Genomic DNA, 20,017 nt, shown 5'->3' with positions numbered 1-20,017 from the left:
AATGGATTTTGGTGGCCATCTGCAAATCACAGAGTATGTCACTGAAAGCAGGAGTGATGCACTGGATGGGAAGGATATGGGCAATTTGCTCATGCATTACCAAACACATTTTTTTTTTCATGGTGGTTGTGAGTTTTTTTTAAAGCTAAGAATGGAAAGTGGAAAGGAGCAGGGATGAACATCTGCTGTACCAAAAAACAGGTTGCCTGATATGTGCAGGTGGATACCGATGCATTTAAAAGCATATGGAAGAAATAGTTTGACAGCTTAAAAACTTTCAGAACTTCTTTACTGTCATTAAACTCCTTCAAAAGTGTATACAGAAGTGATTTGAATTTAAAGAAACAAACTGGGTTTGTTTAAAAACTAAAGATCAGGACAAAAATTACAAAACTTCAGTTAGAGGGATTTATGTGTGGAATAATTGTAGTGAGAAGTTAAAACTTTGTTTTTCATTCCTTATAAATAAAAAATGTATAAAAATAAATTGCTAAACATATATAATAAGGTTTGATTGTGATTGTATATTTTCTTGTATCAGTTTGTTTACAAACTCTGCAGAAATTCCTTTGTATTTTCAAAAAATGTACAGGAAAGATTCAGCTGTTTTGACTTTCATGATGCTGCATGTATAACAAAGTGAAGATATAATAAAATTATACTTCTTTCTACACTTTTTTCAGTCACACTTTGGTGATCTTGCCATTCACAGGAATTTAAATATTGTTTATTTTTCTGTATTAGTTGTATCTTTTTTTATTTATTTATTTTTTTTCTCCATTTTCTGTGGGTTTTTTTTGTTTGTTTTTTCAACATTGCAAATTTTTTCTTTTTGTACTCGTGTATGGAAAAGTTAAAAGTGACCAAAATAAATAAACAACATCATGTACAGTAACTATTTTGACCACTTCATTCTGCTTTTCCCTGCCAATTCAGTACCTGTTTGTCCTTGCATGGTTAAGAGGCGGGGTACAACCTGTACATGTATTCATGTCCAAATCAGAAGGTGATTTGGACGGTTCTTCCAAATCACCGTCTGCTGTGATTACAGCTGAACATCTTCTCAGTCAGGTTGGATAGAGAACAACTTTGAACAACAGTTTCAAATCTTGCTACAGGTTTCCAATTGGTTTTATGTCAGAGCTTTGACTGGGCCATTCAAACTATTAATATTTTTTGATCTAACCTGTATCAATGTATGTTCAGGGTTGGTGTCCTACTTTACAGTGAACCTCAGCCCCAATCTCAAGTCATTTGCAGATTTGTAAAGGCTTTTTTCTAGCATTTAATTTTATTTAGCTCCATCCATCTTGCCATCAACTCTGTCCAGCTTTCCCAAAGCATGATAATGTCACCAGCATATTTCATGATGATGATGATGAGGAGGATGTGTTCTGGGTGATTTGCAGTGTTGGTCTTTTTCTACACAAAGCCTTCTGCATGCTTTCTAAGGTTTACTTAACTTTAGTAGTTGCTATTAGTGGATTTTATTCAGGATTATCATCATAAGGAGAGTTGAATGCAAATACATGCCACAGTTTACAGATTTTATTTGTTAAAATAAAATAAAACACAGCCAAACCAGACGCCCACTCTTAGCTCAAACATTTTGCACAGCATCCTGGTTGCAAATTCATGGTGGAAGTTTTTCTTGTTAGTTTTACCATCAACAAAATAAACAAATATTAAAACAGTGTACTGTCTTCAAGCTACAGTGTTTCTTCATTCTTCTGGCTCACAGGAAGAAGCAGTTTTTTCTTTCCTTCTGGTTGTTGGTTCATTCTTTCTCAGAGCAGGCTGTAATCGTGGTGAACATTTTGGAAACAACACTGTAAATTATGACTGACAAGCTAATAGCTCTTTTGAAAATAGTTAACACCAAAGGATCTTTTTACCCGAGTCTGGAAAAGCAGAGTGCTCACGTTTCAGGAAAGCATAGGGTCTAAACAAAAGCTCCACATTTTCCAGGATCACCATGTTCAGTCACAGATTTATTTTCACATTTCCTATAACCTTTTATTGCGCTAATCATTTAATTATCATCAAGAGCTCCTCAACAAGCAGTACAAAACAGATCCTATTCTCATAGTTCCACACAAGGGAATTAAATCAACTCTCTGAAAGACAACAAGGAAAGGCACTCAGTGTGATTATGCCGATAACACAGACCGCAGAGGATTATACACATAACTCCCTTACTATCAGCCAAGCCCAGTTTGACGACAAGAATTTAATGACTTCTGATTCTGCTGCTCTTTTATAGCCTCTAAATTACTTTTAAATTACTCTTTGGTTAATTGTGGCAATAATTGTTGGTGTTTTGCTTCTGTATGTGTTTGTAGTTCATATGTGAAGCTGTTGCCTCCAAGCGATTGAGTTGCAATGGACTGAAATAATTAGCAGAGGGTTGTTTAACCAGGAACAATAATATTAATGTATAAAATGGAAATACAATCAGCTGGCACAGCACATCAGTTTTAATGAAAACATCTGAAAATGCCTTTTTCTTTCTTTCTGTTTCTGTGTCAAAGAGCATCGGAGGTTTTCTCACCGTCAGCTCCAGCAGTTCGTTGAGGAGTCCGTTGTGCTTGCTCTGGAGGAAGGCGTTGGCGCTGCCAGACTTGGCTATTCTTATCCTGGCCAGCCTGGCTTTCTGGAAGTGGGAAGAGAAGGAGGTCAGATTGTCAGACAAGGTGGGCAGGAGGTTGCTGGAAGATGACTAAGCCTTTATTTAATGAAAAGAGTCTGGCAAGTATTCACTAAAACTGCATAGTAATTTTCACAGCTATCCAAGAAGTGCTGCTTGCTTTTCGTTGGGGTTTTTCTTCTTTCAATGAGATGAAAGCTGTCTCTGCAGTGTATTGTGTCTGGAGGGGAATGCTCACTAACATCTTTCAGAAAGTATGTGGTATCAAACATAATTCATCCATATGGGATTGCTGAGCATTTCCTTTTGAGTCCATGGACATTTTTATGTTGCTGTAACAGCATCCTTTTGCTACTTTTCACTTTTCTACAGACAGAGAGACCTTGCAGCAGGGATTAACTTCCATTAAAACCACAAGAGTAGGAGTGATGTTGGGTCCTGAGGACTGGCTTATCCAAAATGAGTTTTAGAGAATGTCTTTGTGCAAGCAAAAGAGAGAAAAAGAAAGTTCCCTCACACGGCAAACTCTAAATAATTTTTGAATGGGATGTGGTTTGGGATTTCACTAAGTTATAGCAAAGTGCTGCCACTGAAAATCGTCTCAAACGTCTGAAATGCAAAACTTCAATGACTGAGGTCAGCCTATGAAAATACAGCCTTAAATTGAAGGCATAGCTTGAAGCTGAAAAAGAAGCATTAATTTTCCTAATTATATTTTCATCAAATTAATATTCTGCAACTTCTAACAACTAACAACTTCTAACTTTGTCAGCAAGAAGATTTATGGTTTTAGCCCCGATTGAAGCAAAAACAATGCGTCCATTAGTTTTGACCAGGTTCTCCTCTTCTATGGAAGAGATCCCTAGAAAGATTTGATTTTGAATTAAATGGTTCAGATCATCAAATTTTCTCATTAGACAAAACTAGCCTGAGTGAAAACAAAAAGCAGTTCTCAGATGACAATTTCATTAAGAGTACAATAGTCTACCTCAAATGATAATCTCAGAGTGAAAGTCCAAATTTGATATTCACTGAGATTGTGATATGACCCATTAATGCTCAAAACTAGGATTTCCCAACTCAAGTCTTTCAGAGCTACTATCCTGAAACTTTGCATTCCTCAGTGAGCATACCAGAATTAAATGAATTGCTCGTTACCGGGCCTCATCAGAGCTGAATGACGTGCTGATAAGGGAATTCCGCCATTTGATACGTATGAGACGGAGAAGGGATGAATCTAAAAATTACAGCAAAGTAGCTCTCAAAACCCCTCTATGAGGAAGAACTGAAATTACTTCAAATGCTGTATTAGCACTAAATTTTACTTAGAGAAACCAGAGTAAATGGGGTTGAAAACAAATTCACACCAGATTTTTTAGATTTTCAGTTGTTAAATGACACGAAAACTATCTATTGTTTTCCTTCTGTTTTTTAATCATGTAATATATTTTTTTTTCCATTTTTTTCTCCGAAGAGTTTTTGCGGCGCTAGTGGCTCGGCTTTGTATTTCCTGTCAGTAGGCAGACAGGAAGGAGGGAAGACATGCGGCAAAGGTCGTCGGGACCGGGAGTCAAACCCGCGACGTCCGCGTAGAGGACTAAGGCCTCCAAATCTCAGTGAAATAAACTGAAGTTAGTGTTTGTCATTTGATAAAATGTGAAAAGGTTTCATGGGAAGAAATACATTTTCAAGGCACTGTGAGTGTATTTTATTACTTTTGTTTCTGTCCTCTTATTGAAAATGTTTGAAGAAATCCCAACATTAAAAGTTTGTCATTTTGAGTCTGTCATATCAATAGATTTACCAGAAGATAAACCTGTTTCAAAATGCTGATGTGACACCAGAACAAAGCAAAGGAGACAGACAGGAAAGAAAAAAATCTCTTGTTCCATAGATTTAGACAATCATTCTTACTTTCTGCTATTATTGTCTTATTTTATTGATAATGTTGTGTTTTGATGGCAATATATCATGTGCCAATTCAATACCCAGCCTTAATCTGCTTTATATTCATAGGGAATGTTTTCATGAGGGCTTAGAAAGGAATAAAAATTTGGACCAGGATTATTACCAGGAAACAGTGCATCAACGTTTTAAATTGGTTTGGCTTTATATTGTTTGTTTCAGTGAGACATAGATTAGCCAAGAACAACTTCTAGTGGTTTTCTCAAAATTAAGAGATATAGTATTTCTCCACTGCAAGAAACTAAAAGTGATTATTAATCACAAGATAATAAAACTTTGAGATATTTGCCTGGGAAAATGAAACAGATGAACATGGTTTAAAAATCAGTGGGGCCTGTCTTCAATTAAGTTTGATCAACAGTACTGGCATAGTTAGGCTAGTTAATCCACACTTGGACCCTTAGAGAGTTTTCTGTGGCCACATATGCAGATGGACTATGATAGCACATAAGTACCACTTGTAAATGACATAATAAATTTAAAATCCTATAAAAGATTCATCCATCAATGTTATTCGAGTATAAAAATGAGAGAAAACAAAAACCACACAAAAGCATTTAGAGTAGGAACATTCATTGTTAGTTTTTGGAGCTCAGCAAATACTGATGCGAAACAGATTCTGTAATCCAAACCAGAAGAGCGGCACATAATTTGTTGTTGATTATGTATATGCACCAAAGCTTGAAAAGCTTCTGTTGGTGATGAGCCATGACATATATTTTGCAGCAATTTATGACCAAGTCTTACAATTTTTGAAAATTTGCAAACTAAGTGCTGCTAAAAAAGTCCTCATCAAAACCCCCGGTTCCACTCAGTTTGACATTAGGAAAGCTGGAGCTCCATCTGTGCTGCATCAGGTAGCAAGTCTGAGTGGAGATTGGAACTTTGACTTGATTTAATTCATTTTTTGCACTTTTGGAGCAATTTACAATTTCTCAGATTGTTTTTGTGAAGCTAACAAGCAACCACAAAGCTTTGGGGAATTAAAAAAAAATCAATCTTGTTTGATTCACAATATATATTCTATTCTATATATTCTAGGTTATCTTTATTTCCTGATGCTAGCAGACTATTTATCTTAAGGAGGAAATGACAAGAAAAAGACACGTCTACACACTTGGTGTGGTGCTTAAAATATTTAAATATCCGACTCCATCTGCTGATGAGGACATCACAAATTGATTTTATTTTTCTCCACATTCAAACATATTACTTTGATTCTTAAGGGGAGACAAATATGCATTGTGTTTAACTTTTTGCATAGACCTTCCTGGTTCTGAGTCCAGAAGATAAACCTGTTTTAAAGTGCTGATGCGATAACAGAACAAAGCAAAGGAGACAGACAGGAAATGAGAAAGGAATAGTGTGCAACATTTTTTAAAATGAAGAGGATATTAGGGTGACTTCCTCCCCAGCTCGTGGACACATGAGTTGAGTGATTTCTTTAACCTTGTCCTGCTTGCCCCCTCGTTCCACTATAAACGTATTTTGAAAGTGGGAGACAGACGGAGCAATTTCTTCTTCCAAGACGTGAATCAAAAGTAATGAAATAAGTTTGGATGCTTCAAAAGTTGCCAGTCAAACTCTGGATTCTGTGAAGATGTGTGGAAAGCTGCAACATGAGATGTAATAATACTGATAGTGTGTTTCTGCGTGCATGACATGTGAAAATAACGGAATGATGCAGGATGAATCATTCTTTCTTTGTTCACTAAGCTAAAAGCATATGATGTTGAAAGTGAAAACTGCGTGTTTTGCAGACTGTTTTTTTTTTTGATCAAAAGCATCGCCTGAAACTAAAAAGAGAAATATTATGAAATAAAAATTAACTCTGATGCGTAAGTGTGAAATGTCTGGATTTGACTGTACTGATGTTTTTCTGAGCGCCTACTGAACCAGTGATCGCAGAAGGAAAACCTTCCTAATAAACATCTGAAGAAAGTTCAAAGGCAGCCTGAAGAATTGAGGCATGAATGTGTCATATAAAGTCCCTGAATGGGTATTATAGAAGCATCAATGTAGTCCACTGTCCAATATGCCTGATTTATTTTCCAATTGTAAAATGAACATTTATTTTTTATATAACCCAACAGATAGATTTTCTCAAAATCTCAATGAGTAAGAGTCTTTAAATTCCCAAAAGACAAAATAAACCTCAAATGGTTTGTAAAATTGGGAAAACAAAACAAAACAAAAAATATCTTACATAAGCATAACATTTTAGCTAAGGTAAAAATGATTCCTAATCTAGAATGTTAGTCAGTCCTAAGCACTTTTTCAAACACCTTGGGAACTGACAAAAAAATACTTCAAGAGAAATGTTACTTTTATATATCCATGGAAATATTTCAACCACAGGATTTTGAATATTCAAAATAAAGCTGTGGCTTATTACAGTAAATAATCATTGTGTCTTACTGATTTTAATGAAAGTCTGTACATCCAGCTTTAATAACACACAGGCTAGTTTATTATACGTTGTATGTAATGTTGTTTATCAAATTAAATTCTATTTATTGTGGTAACAATTAATGTTTAATTACTTTCTGTAGATTTGACACTTATCTACATAAAGTGCTCTGGGTTATTATTATTATTTTTTAACTAGATCTCATTTAATTGATGTTGTTTATTGATCACAATTCATCATCATTTTGTCTGACCTCTAATCAAATAAAAAGGCAGCCTCTCTCACCAGACAACCATAATAGCATAATTTAAATGTATGCTTTAAGTTGTTTTTCTGTCTCTGAGTATAAATGCCACATGATTGATTGATCATGAAGATATTCATGGCTGAAAAGGTTATTTTACATAAATCAGTATACAATCTGCTAAAGGTGAGATTCTGTATGTCGATTTAGGTGATAATACTTGATTTGGTTGACCGAACAGAAAAAGCCTGAACTTTCAGCTCCATTATCACCAATCGCAGACCTGAAGTCAGGCATCTAGACTGCTGCCTTTGGAAATGCTGACCTCTTACTTAGAACTACTCTATTTTCTCTTCTCTTGAGCCAGTCTAATGGCTCTCCGTCATACTTTGTGTGATTTCTTTGTCCTCTCTGTGTCCTGTTTTTTGCTCTTTTTCAACTTCCTTCCTCTTCCTTTCTTTATCCTGTAGTCTTCTCGGTTTGCTCTCACGTCTCCTGTCTTTTTATTATTATTATTTTTTCTCCTGCTCAACAACCTGCCAGGTTGCAGTGTAGCTCCACTTGACTTTGTTGTCCCATTAGGAGCGTGACCTCAATCCATTTACTGCTTCGACACTCACCATCACTCTGATGGTGAGTGCTGCACGACTGATTTATGCATGAATAAAAGAAGAAGCCTTTCTGCAAGATCTTTTTACTTATTGGTAAATTAAGACCAAATATCAGGGTTTGTTTTCATGGGCAGTTAGGTCCTCAGGAGGCTGCTAAATATGAAGAAAGGATAATATGCTGTGCACTAAATCACGCACTGTCACAGTTAGCAGACAATCACTGTCATTAAGCTCAATTTGAAATTTTCTGAAAGAAAGACAACAATTACTACTGTATGTGAAAAGAGCTTTTTGTGAAGTAAAATTTCTAGACGAGTACATAATTGTAAAAGGTGCCTGAAGTAGAGTTGTTATAAAAGAATGAAGAAAAATTAAACTTAGAGAGGATGGAAAGACCAGGAGAGCTGCAGAAATGGAGGACAGAGAAAAAGACAAACAGAGTTAGCTCTCCCCCCCCTCCCTCTTTTCTGTCCTCAGTCTGTTTCTTTAAATCGTGACGCAGACAAAATACAGATGACATGGGAGGGGAGTGTTTGCTCATGTGTGAATAAAAGCAGCTTATAAAAATCTAGAAATTTGTTAGTGACCTGTTAACATTTTGAAGTTGTGAGCATTTACCAGATAAGTACACGGTCACAAGAGAAAACAGAGAGCACTCCAGATGAGTGACTCATGCTTCATGTTTTTCTCAGTGCTCTAGAGGGAAAATAAAGTCAAACAAAACAAATAAAGACAAGAAAAATAAAAGGGGCAATATTACATTGTTTAACATGTCAAGTGAGCCAAAGAGCTAGTTGCAGACTAATGATTTAGCAGATGAAAACTGTGATCATAACTGAACTGAAGCTCAAAGTGCAACTACTTAATTCATTGCTAAAAACACTGTTAAATTCAGAATGTCCGCGCGACCAATTATTTTCAATTTCTCTGCTGGAACATATATTCATAGGAAATTGATTTAGTATTATATCTTCAGTACAGGGTCCATCACCAGTTGTTACAGGGACACTGGCCCCTGTCTAGAAGCGCCCATGCTGGTCCTCCTCCATCAATCTCAGCCCCAAGGCCTTCACCAGCAGCATGAGGGAATACATTGGGGATCTGTGTAGAACATTGCTCACTGCTCAGGGTGATATATTGTACAATAATTTAACCTGGCTAGACTTAACCGTACTATAGAGGAGTGCACTACCTTGCTCTTATTTTGCTTGTCAATAAACATTGCTTATAGTTATTACAGAAAACAAATATGAATATTTGTGTTCATGAATTTGAAAAATATTAACATTTGTGTGTTTTCTGATCTCTTCCCTTCATCTTCGCTGCCAGTGAGATGAATTATACTTTGAGTTGAGCCTTATTTATTTACCCATGCATTTTTTTTATTTCAAACTAGTGAAAAACAAGTAACCTGTAGGATAAGAGTAAACATGTGCATACTTAACCGAGAACAAAATAATAATCTTACTGCTACTTTTCTGTTTGAAAAAGAGCAGGATGAAGTGAACGCTTATTTATTAGAATCTCCTCTGTCAATTAATGGAATGTATCACTTACTGACTGTAATTATCAGAAATATATAATTAAAAACATGTTGTGGCGTTCATATACCATTTCAATTTCTATGCTAAAGAACCAATAAATTACCCTGTTGGGAACCACAGGCTCAGTTCACCTTCACATTATTGAGATGTAGGAGAGGTCAGTGCATTATGTTTGAAGAGGTTCAAATCAGAACATTCATTAATGTGGATACAAATCAGACATTCCTCTTGTCAATTAGCTACCAGTGGCCGCTCCCCAACTTAATAGCACTCTTATCTAGCCTTGTGGAAAGGTCAAGCCTACAGGGGAACTGTGGTGAGTGGCTGAGTAATATTTAGCACTTCGAACTAAAGTGTGCATCTGTCTATGTGTCTGAAAGAAAGGAATTATACATGTGTAAGGCTTTTAAATTAGTTTCCATGTGACAAGCAACAAACTAATTTGCAGTCACTGAAGTTGTACAGACAATACTGAATTATTCTGAAGTACTGACGTTTGTGATTTGTTTTTAAAGACACAATGTTTATACAAAAAAAAATCTCAATCTTCCATTTAATCTTATGAGCTCAGTAGATATTTCATCCCGATCCTTTAGGCTTTCTAAAATTCACAACCTGCCTTCCCTTCAAATTAGGTAACATGCCTGCGTACAATTTTTAAAGACAGTAAGCTTCACCTTCTGAGCTCGACGTTTGTCTGCCCGCTGGTTCTGGTGGTAGATGCGGCTAAAGTTGGACACGATGACAGGGACGGGAAGAGCAATCACCAGCACGCCGCTCAGGGAGCAGATGGAGCCAAAGATCTTTCCAGCAATTGTCTTCGGGACCATGTCTCCGTAGCTAAAGGGAAATGAGAAGAATTCAATTTAAAGCACGTACAAAGATGTGAAGGAAGTGTTTTGTCCCTCTCAGATTACTTCTGTTTTTGTTTATCAGTTAACCAATAAATTTTATTGTTGCACAAAGATAAATTAAGTAAATATCACATGTAGATTTAATTGAGTAAAAGAAAAAAAATCCTTCCAAACAAACTTGGGCAAAGGTGAAAAAGCAATTGCCCCTAACTAATAACTGGTTTTGCCACCCATGGCAGCAACAATTGCCATCAAGCATTTGCAATAATTAATAAGTATTTTACTTTGAAATGTTTGGATGGGTCTTGTTTACAGAAATCTTTTAAAGTAGCCACATGGAGAGTTGTTGATCATGATCAGCCCACTTATGGTAACTTTACAGCACTTTAGTTGGATTTAAGTCTGGAATTTGACTAGACCACTCCACTTTTGTTGATGATCATTCTTCTTCTGCTCAACACAAATGGGTTTAAGCAGAAGGGTCAAAAACAAAAATTTAGATATTATCCTTCAAGATTTCTAGTAGAGAGCAGAATTTCTATCTGTCTGTCTGTCTGTCTGTCTGTCTCTAGACCTAGATCTACACCACCATATTGACCGCTGTTGTTATGATGTTCTTATACTGAAATGCTATGTTAGTTTTATACCAGATGAAATGGGACAGACTCTTTGAGAAAGATTATGCTTTAGTCTCCTCAAAAATAAAAGAAAAATTTCCCAAAATGTTTGTATGCAAATGAAAAACAGGCCTTTGTGTTTCTTTTGGTCAGGGTTTATTTCACCAAAGAACTCTCCCATTGATGACATTTCTACTCAGCTTCGTTCTTATTGTTGAACAAATAAAAGGAGACCAGGCGCTGACCTTAACTAAGGTAAGTGAGGCTTGCAGTGCAGTAGATGTTGCTCTGGGTTATTTGGTGACCTCAAGTATGAGTCATGGATGAACTGGAGTAATTCTGGTAGGCCTATCACTCCTGGGAGGGTTCAACTATGTTCCACGTTTTCTCCACTTGTGGATAATGGCTCTTGCTGTTCTTTGCAGGAGTTTCAAAGCCTCAAAGAAATGAGTTTGTAACCCTTTTCAGTCTGGATTTGAGTACTTTTTTATGTTTTTTAATTTGTTTAGTTCTGGTCATAACAGGTTGCTTTCTGAATTGTTTTAGTCTAGTTTGTGTTGTTAGATAGGTTTAATATAAGTTTTTTTTTTTTCCACTTAGGGCTAAGTTGGTTTGTTTGGATGTTTTTCTTAAGTGTGACAAAAAAAGCAAAGACAAAAGAGCATGGAATATGTTTTCACAATCCTATAGATTTATGGCTTCATACAAATTCGGTGTCTTTCCATCCCTCCTTCTCACAGACAGAAGTGATTATACTTTGTGTCTTTTTTCTCTGAGCACAGAAATGATGAGAAATCAGAAAACTCTTTGTATCTAAGCTGATATAAAAAGCAGTATTACAGTGCAGGGGCAACACATCCTCACATAGTGGGCTCTGTCTCTGCTAATGCAGATAACAGAAATTCATGCTGTTTCTCCTCATCAGAGGTACAAGAAAGGAACAACGAAAGCAGCAGTAACAGAAAATGCAACCTCAATCCATCAATTTCTATCAATTTCCAGACAGGCAGCCATGTTGAAGATTAAATGCATAATACCTGATAATACCATCACAGACACAAACACCGAAGCCACTTGTGGCCTTGGAATCTTATCACATCTCTTTAATATAAAAATAACTTTTATCAACATTTTTTATCTTTCAGTTAAAATCTAAGTTTACTGTTTTCTTGTTGCCAAATTTGCATAAAACATGCCACCACACAATTACACTGCGAACACAATTTCCCGCTCCACATTTTCATTTCAGACTACAAAGGCTGAATTATCCCAGCACCTAATGCAGTGGGGTTTTCTGAGAACAAATTCTAATTTGAATCATAAGTTATGAGACTGCACTCATGGGCAGGAATGCAAAACAGTTTATGAGTTTGAGACGGTTTCGATTTTGAAGGTCTATCCCCAGTACTTTTCTGACCTATTTGTCATAACAAAACCCTACAGACCATTGAAATATGTAACACATTCACAGATCATATATATATATAAACAGAAATATTTCTTTTTTTTATCTATATGTGTAATTTTAACTATGAGACTAACAAACAAAATCCTCAGGTTTATGATAGATAGATGATAAATGTATAGCTTATTGTCCCCATGAGGAAAATTTGTCTTGGACATCATGCGCTAAACAAAGCTTCTACCACAACTAAATACACTACAAAGAAAAAAAAGACATGTTGAACCCTAGCATGGTAAAACATATGTATTATTTTGCACAGGTTTTGACCTTTTCAGACAAATACTCCTGACACGTTAGTCAAGACAGAACTAAAAAAACAACAGTAAGTTCTGCTCCTCCACAGAATACATAGTCACCTTGATGAAAATCATCTTGTTCTGTATTTGGACGACAGATTGATGCTCGTGAGCAGAAATGAGTGGAAATGCTGCTCCATGTTCTATTCGCTCGAAGTCAGTACTCCGTTTAAAGCTGCAATTGAGTTCTGAAAGACATTTTGCAGATGTATCATTTCTGGGTTGTACAGTTTGCACCAACATATGCATGTTTTTTAAATAGGAGATTATTATGTTCAAGTAATATGGTCACAGTCTGTCTCCCTTCTGGAAACAAGAAACACACTCACAATGCAAACAAAACACGAGCACAATATCACATTCAATATCACAGATTTTCAAGCATTTTATTCAGATAACCTGATATATTATTTTAATTCTTCAAAATAAAAATGCTTTAACTACATTATGAGTTATAATCTCCATGGAATCTGAGGAAAGATCTATATCTTCATTAGTTTAGCACAAGAGTTTCAATTTCAATTCTATAGTAATTCAGTCAGGGTGAAGAATTCAGCAACACTCAAAATATGAGGAAACAATCTTATTGCCACAAGCTGAAACAAATAAAGTTGGTCTTCAAATAAAGTTGTTTCCTAGCACTTAGAGTGATTCTGGAGTTTTCACCTTTGACCCTCTCCATGCACCTTCCATCCCTGAAGGTTCTAACTTCGTCAGGGATGTTAGAATCTCTACAATTTTCCTATTAACATTTTTTCTCCCCGTTTTGTCAGTTCATATTTTGGGAGTGTTAAAAAATGTTATGCTGCAATTTATCTCTCCAGAAAATAATTCATACTCTATATTACTAAATAAATATGTTTCAGTTAACAATGAAACAACTTTGCTGCAAAATATCTGCCATTCACGTGTCTGTAGCCAATCATGTTGAATTAAAATTGGGAGAACAACACATTAGTAGCTGAGTGCTGCTAACTTTGGTAAAAACTGAACCTTAAAAGCATTAGCTCAAATTAATGAGGTAAAAGTGGTAGTACTGCAGTTTAAATCACACTGCTTTATTTAAAGAGACATATTTTAAAACTTGCTGCATAAAATAGGTGGTCTAATGAACAAATGTGTTCAAAGCGATAAAAATGTAATGATTTAGTCGTAAGGTTGAATGTCTTTATGCTTAGACATATTCGCTGCTCCTGGATGCGAGTTCTGCCTTCTGTCAGCTTCATAGAAGCCACTGGAAGATTCTACCATTGACCTAACTGGAACATAACAGTATTATGTTTTTATATTATCCAGTTTATCCTTCAGTTGAATAATTCCAAAATAAGTTCTAAAACTACATACTACTAAATGTTTGACATTAAATCCATGAAATCGACAACATTTACCCAGGGGACAAAAAGACAAAGACAGACCATCACTCAAGTATTACCCGGGGTGTAGTGCTGGATTGCGACATGATAAATCTTTTAAAAGCATACACTAAAAAAAATCAGAGTATGCCATAAGGATTACCGTAATCAGATACATCAACTTATGTCTTTGTTTTAATAGCTTACAGGGTTTTCGTTGGAAATTAAAAAAGCTGTCTCGGAGACAGTGTCTGCAAAATGGGTAAGCGACAACATATACACTGATTTTTGTGAAGTGTAAAATGTAAAACTACATCTAAGACATCATAACTGAAATTGTTGTTTTGTTTAAAGTGGGCAAACCACAGCTGAGCAAAGGAAAGCTGTAAGAACTGTGTCACAGGAGAGGATGTTGGCGTTACCTTGCAGCATGTCTGCACATGGGAATGAATATAAAGCAGATAGTTGAAAAATACAATGCATGCTCTGTGTGTTTTTGTAGGGTAAAATAAAGGTTAACAAATATTCACACTTACAGTTTACAGCCTTTTCAAAGCTGGTTGTCTCTCTCATACATCATCCTCTCAGCAACATTGAACCTTAATTTAACTTGTTTTATTTATCCTTTTTTAAAATAAACTCTCAGTAGTTTAGACCACTTTCAGCAGCCCTCAGTGGCAGGTTAGTTTGCCCTTCGTGTTAGCTGTCCCCTGCTGATGTAGCCCGGCCTCTAATTTTAACAGGAGCTCACACAGGTTATGATGGATGGTGCTTTCTTTCCAGTGGCAGCAGGTCACACAAACTCATATCCCACATCTCTCATATGCCTTTCAGTGTAATAACAGACATCAGATTGTTTCTTGCTGTTTCTTTTCTGTTTAATCCCATTTCACCCCTGTTTTCCTTCATTCCCCCTCTGGTTTTCGTTGTTATCACCCCATCCCCTGCTTCCTCTCCTTAGAATAAACAAAGGTCAGACAGTGTGTCTGAAAATCAGCTCTACAACTGTGCACCTGCAGTCCCCCAGGACAAGACGGTCAACCAAGTACTCTTTTTCACTTTCTAGTTAGAGGAGCAGATTAGTTTAAGGTTCACCAATGAGAGTTAAAAAGGAGGTCAGAAAATGACAAAACTGAGGGAGTAACAAATAACTTTAACACAAGTTAGGCATTTGTCTGCAACGCTGCTCTTCTTAGTTTTTTTCTTATATTTAAACATACAGTTGAAACCAAATTTTACACACACCAAATACCTTTTTCTTTTCACTACCTGGATGTAAATGGGACCAAAATTCTCTTATTTTATGTGAGGTAAAATTACCAAACTTAATTATATTTACTAAATGCTTAGAAACTTGCAAAAAACTTTTTTTTAACATTTATTATTTAACTTTCTTCAAATTCAAGTTTACATAGATTTGTTAGCATCAGGGATAATTGTTTTTTAATGTGCCTGAAATTAACATTTGAGTTAATTTCAGCCATCCCTGTGGATGTATTTTGAAAGTCATATCATGAAAAAAAAAAATTCAGACGAGATATTAGAAAATTGTGTATCTGCAAATGTCTAGTTGATTTTTGGAAACAAGTTCCAGATGCTTGATTTGTTAAAAAATGTATATGCAAACATAGACATGATGGGGATGTCCAACCATCCCAACTCTCAGTAAGGGGACATTTCTGTGTCCCAGAGAAGCAAAGCTTTTAATACTTAATGTGGAGTTCAGTCAGACTTTGTATTCTCATCGTAATGTGTCATTGACAAGATTGGAAAGAAAATAAAAATATTTATTTCTGAACATGGGTCACATATGTTCATTTGATAAACAATTTTTCTTCCATGTTGGGTTGCATAACTTAAAATTTAATTATTCAGAATAATATGATTAAATATTTAAATATATAATATTGAGAAGATCTGGGCTCAGCTTTTATAAAGTAAGTCCAAATCTGCCACAAAATGTAAAATACTGCATCCACAATAAATTATAAGGACAAAATGCCTTAGCAGATTAATTCTTAGTCAAGTACAATTTTATTAGTAGTTAAAAACATTGTTTTTTTATTATTTTGGGAGTATTTAGTATTCAGAATTTAACATCACAATCAAATACATTTACAGACATCAAAAAAATATATTGCTATATTTCTAATTTGAAATTAAATTATCAAATTGATTAGATGCTTAAACTAAAGATAAAAAATAACAATGATCTCAGTATTTTGTTTAAAAAGGAAGGAGTGCATTATCAGTAAGCTCTAAGAGCTACACATAATAAAGCAAACACTATAAGTTGAAGCATCCATCTTTTTTTATCTAGCTACTGCTTTACTGCCGTTTAGAGTTAGATTTAATCTAGGAGTAGAATGTAATGCCACTGCTAGTTTCAGCTGGAAAGTCTAAAAGCTTCTAGCTGATATATTAATACCTTTAAAATATTGTCATAGGATGAATACAAAAATCTTAGAATATGCCGATCAGGATCTTTGGTAGATATAAAAAATCTAGTACCTCTGTATTTTAAAAGAAGTACAATAGATAAAGAAAATTTTAAGGCGATTTTCTCTCTGAATGAGACACATACACAGTAGATAACAAACAAAATCCTATCCAAATACTTTGGATTTGTTCCAAAACTAATAGTTACCATTGGTCAGCAAGCCTTTTAGTGTTTTCAATGAGCTGGCTTGTATTGTTTGACCAAATGTTCAAGTACCTTTTAGAGAGGACTGGCATTCACCAAACTCCACAATTGAATCTACAATGACGTCAATCAACAGTGATTCAAGCATCACATTGCAGGCCACAAAGGTTCAAGGCAGATTATGTAAGCACAATAACAACATTTTGCAGACTTGTAGTACCAAACACCAAACATGTGTATGTGACCAAACTTAACGAGGCATGAAGCTTTGCAAATGTACAGAGCATGTGTATAAATCGCTAAAACTGATTTCAAATTCATGGGAAAAGTATAATTTCTATTTCATCAAACAGCCAATGCTTGATCAAAAACACTTGAGAAAATGTTATAAACTGTTACCTATTTGTGGCCTGTTAGTTTATAATGAATTGCAACAGATGGACAACAGAGACCTTTGTAATGAAAGCACTCATGAATAATAACATATGCAAATGTGGTCCAAGGGCAATACTGTATGTATGGTAGGTTTTTGCCCTTTGCTTTACTCCATCAAAATCTAACCTTGTGCAGACTCTTTTAGTATAAAGAAAATAAATCTTAATTTATATTTAGATTTGCCCCAAAAGTATAAATAAAAATAAGTAATAATAATTCAACACTTCTCTTTCAGAAGGTTTTGTGTCAGTATCGTGTACGATAAACGTAATTGTGATTTTTTGAAATTGCTTCATGTGATAAGTTGGCATGAGGTTCTGTCTCTTTTTGCAGGTAGTCTCTGCTCTTGTTTGATTTTTTATATTGTGACCCAACAAACATTTTTTTGTTGTTTTTGAGCCTGTAAAGTTTTCAAGTGAGTCATAAACAAAAGCACAAACAAGAGACTTTAAGTACAAACATACATATCACACAGTATTTTTTCAAGTAAAGTAAAACTTTGCATAGCTTTATATTAAATGGAATACATTTTTACAAAAAATAAACAAATAAAATAAATTAAAAATGACAGCTTGAGTCAAGCCAATGAATGATAAATAATCTAAAGTGAAACTCTTGTTGTGTCCTATGGTTGGTCTCGTGATCACAGGTTTATGTGTTCTGAATTGCAGCAGTAATTCAATTTTAGCAGTCTTGACTCATATGTGCTTAAGTCTGTCTCCAATAAATCTGAATTTAATTATCAAGTCTGATTATTGTGATTCCATGGCACTGAGTTTGTTTTATTTGATACTGAACTCATTCCTTTCAGGACCAGGTTGCTCCCATTGATGTGGAATCAGGAGCAAAGATTTATTTAATTAACAGAAAAACAAGCATAAGACAAAAACAGAAAAGCATGACTGAATGAATACGATGTTCAAACTTGTTAGGTGCCTTTTGTTATTTTCCTTTCATTTTTTTCTCCTCTCCAGCTATGTTGCTATGTTCATGTCAGTGCACTATTTAACAGTTCTCTTGACATTTCACTGAACATCTGTTTTTTATCTGTCCTATTTATACAGCTTATCTGTATACTAATTAGAAAAGGTTAACAAACAATAAGGGAAATCCAATAACTGTTAGGAGATGCTCCCTCCTAACATCCTTCTTTATTAATTACACTACTGTGTGAGAAAGTTTATAACTTTATGACATTTCACCTTGCAGTTGTCACTTTTTCTCGGAATTAATCTCTACCATTATGTGTAGATGCAAATTTAAATACATTCTCATGCTAATTTCAGCTTTGAGTTTTGTTGAATGACTACATAAATAGTGTAGAAGGTTCTAAGCAAATGAATACCATACTAACATAATTTGTGTTTAACATGCAATGAGTTTTGAGGAAATAGAAGATATAGATAAATAAAAACATTAAAATGCATTTACACGAATGGCAAATAACATTTTAAATTCTCTCTTTGCATACTGGGACAGCAGCTCATAGTCTCAGCAGGTGCAAAATGTTAGACTTTTAACTGTCAAAATCAATACTGTGTTGTTTTTCTATCCCCAAATGTGTATCTATGGAGATAAAAGATCTCCATAGATATAACAGCTGCCAAGTTTGTCTACACCTCATAATCCAAAATAGCAAATTATGACAATCCTAAAACTGCAGTAAGATTACAATATGGACACAGTTATAATAAATCCGATCTGAGGTAGCTTTCGGTTATTCTGCCATTATCATTTGCTCATGGCAGAATAATATCTAATTTTGCTATGGATTAAATCAAATTTATGGATTAAATCTGTATTTTAATCATAGTCTCCATTGTTCTACCAGCTGCGTTAGGGATCGTTAAGCATTAGGACTGTGAACAACACATTTGGGAGAGAAGTTATTGGTGCAACACTAAAACACTTTGCTCATGCAACAGAATGGCATGGTGTGTTATTATCATGGTAGATATTCCACATTTGCCCAAGTAATTAACCAAAATACCAGGTATATTGCACCCACTTCACCTTTAACACTTTCTATGTCTTTGTCTGGCAAACACAACCAGTAATAAGTAAAGTCACTGCTACAGAACACCATTAACATCTGAAAGCTGTGTTTTTAGAAATTATATCTGAGATATTACATCTGAGAATATGTTGGAATATTCAGTCAGATAATTTCTCTTCATCAGTATATTTAAATGAAAACATCAATAACTATTAAGAAAAAAAATTACACACACACACCCCTACACACGCATATACATGTACTGTATATATATATATATATATATATATATATATATATATATATATATATATATATATATATGTTTCAATGTCTGAAGAACTGGACTTTTGATTAGCATTGTGCAACAATGTTTCACAGAGCAGGTTATCAACTCTGTTAATGAGGGGATGGACCTTAAAAGAGCAAGAGGTGATAATAATTTTGTGCTGGAACTAATTCAATCACAAAAAATAATCATGTGGTTTGTTTCACTGCACAAAAACATTTCTGCAATGTTATTTATTTGAAAATCATGTTGCTGCAAAGAGAAACATATTGCATTTCCTAAAATCACAGCCATAATGATGTGTGACACATTTTAAGGCATAAGAAATGTCAAACAATATTACAGAGAAAAAGCCAGGGAGACATCTTAGAGAATGTCATCTTTCATCAGCTGACAGAGAAGAGAGAGCAAACTATGGAATCATTTGTCTCATCATCTTGCAGCCTGGAGTCAGGCTCGGCAACAATAACAACTAACCCTGTGGTCACATCTCCGTCGCTTCATAATAAAACTTCAGTTTTCTGAGTCACTGCTGCTTGAAGCATACAACCTTTCTGCTATATCAAAATTTTTCTCAAAGAATATAGGAGGTGTCCCTTTGGTTTGGTGTAGGGAGGGTAATAGAAATGCACTTGATGCATTTCGATC

The 20,017-nt window shown here is 35.0% G+C and overlaps 1 protein-coding gene across 1 annotated transcript in view; it reads right to left on the bottom strand.

Annotated features, from left to right (window-relative positions):
- LOC114134862 (potassium voltage-gated channel subfamily D member 3-like) overlaps positions 1–20,017 on the bottom strand; it is an 83,928-nt gene that overhangs the window by 6,415 nt on the left and 57,496 nt on the right. The window contains exons 3-4 of the mRNA XM_028001712.1: positions 10,099–10,261; positions 2,552–2,653 (exon numbers count right to left, since the gene is read on the bottom strand). Coding sequence (XP_027857513.1) covers positions 2,552–2,653; positions 10,099–10,261 — 265 coding nt within the window. The remainder of the gene's footprint in view (positions 1–2,551; positions 2,654–10,098; positions 10,262–20,017) is intronic.

This window comes from Xiphophorus couchianus, chromosome 20 (genome assembly GCF_001444195.1).
Source record: "Xiphophorus couchianus chromosome 20, X_couchianus-1.0, whole genome shotgun sequence".
NCBI lineage: Eukaryota > Metazoa > Chordata > Actinopteri > Cyprinodontiformes > Poeciliidae > Xiphophorus > Xiphophorus couchianus.
The sequence above is the reverse complement of the archived record's forward strand: the minus strand, read 5'-3'. Positions and strand labels throughout refer to the sequence as shown.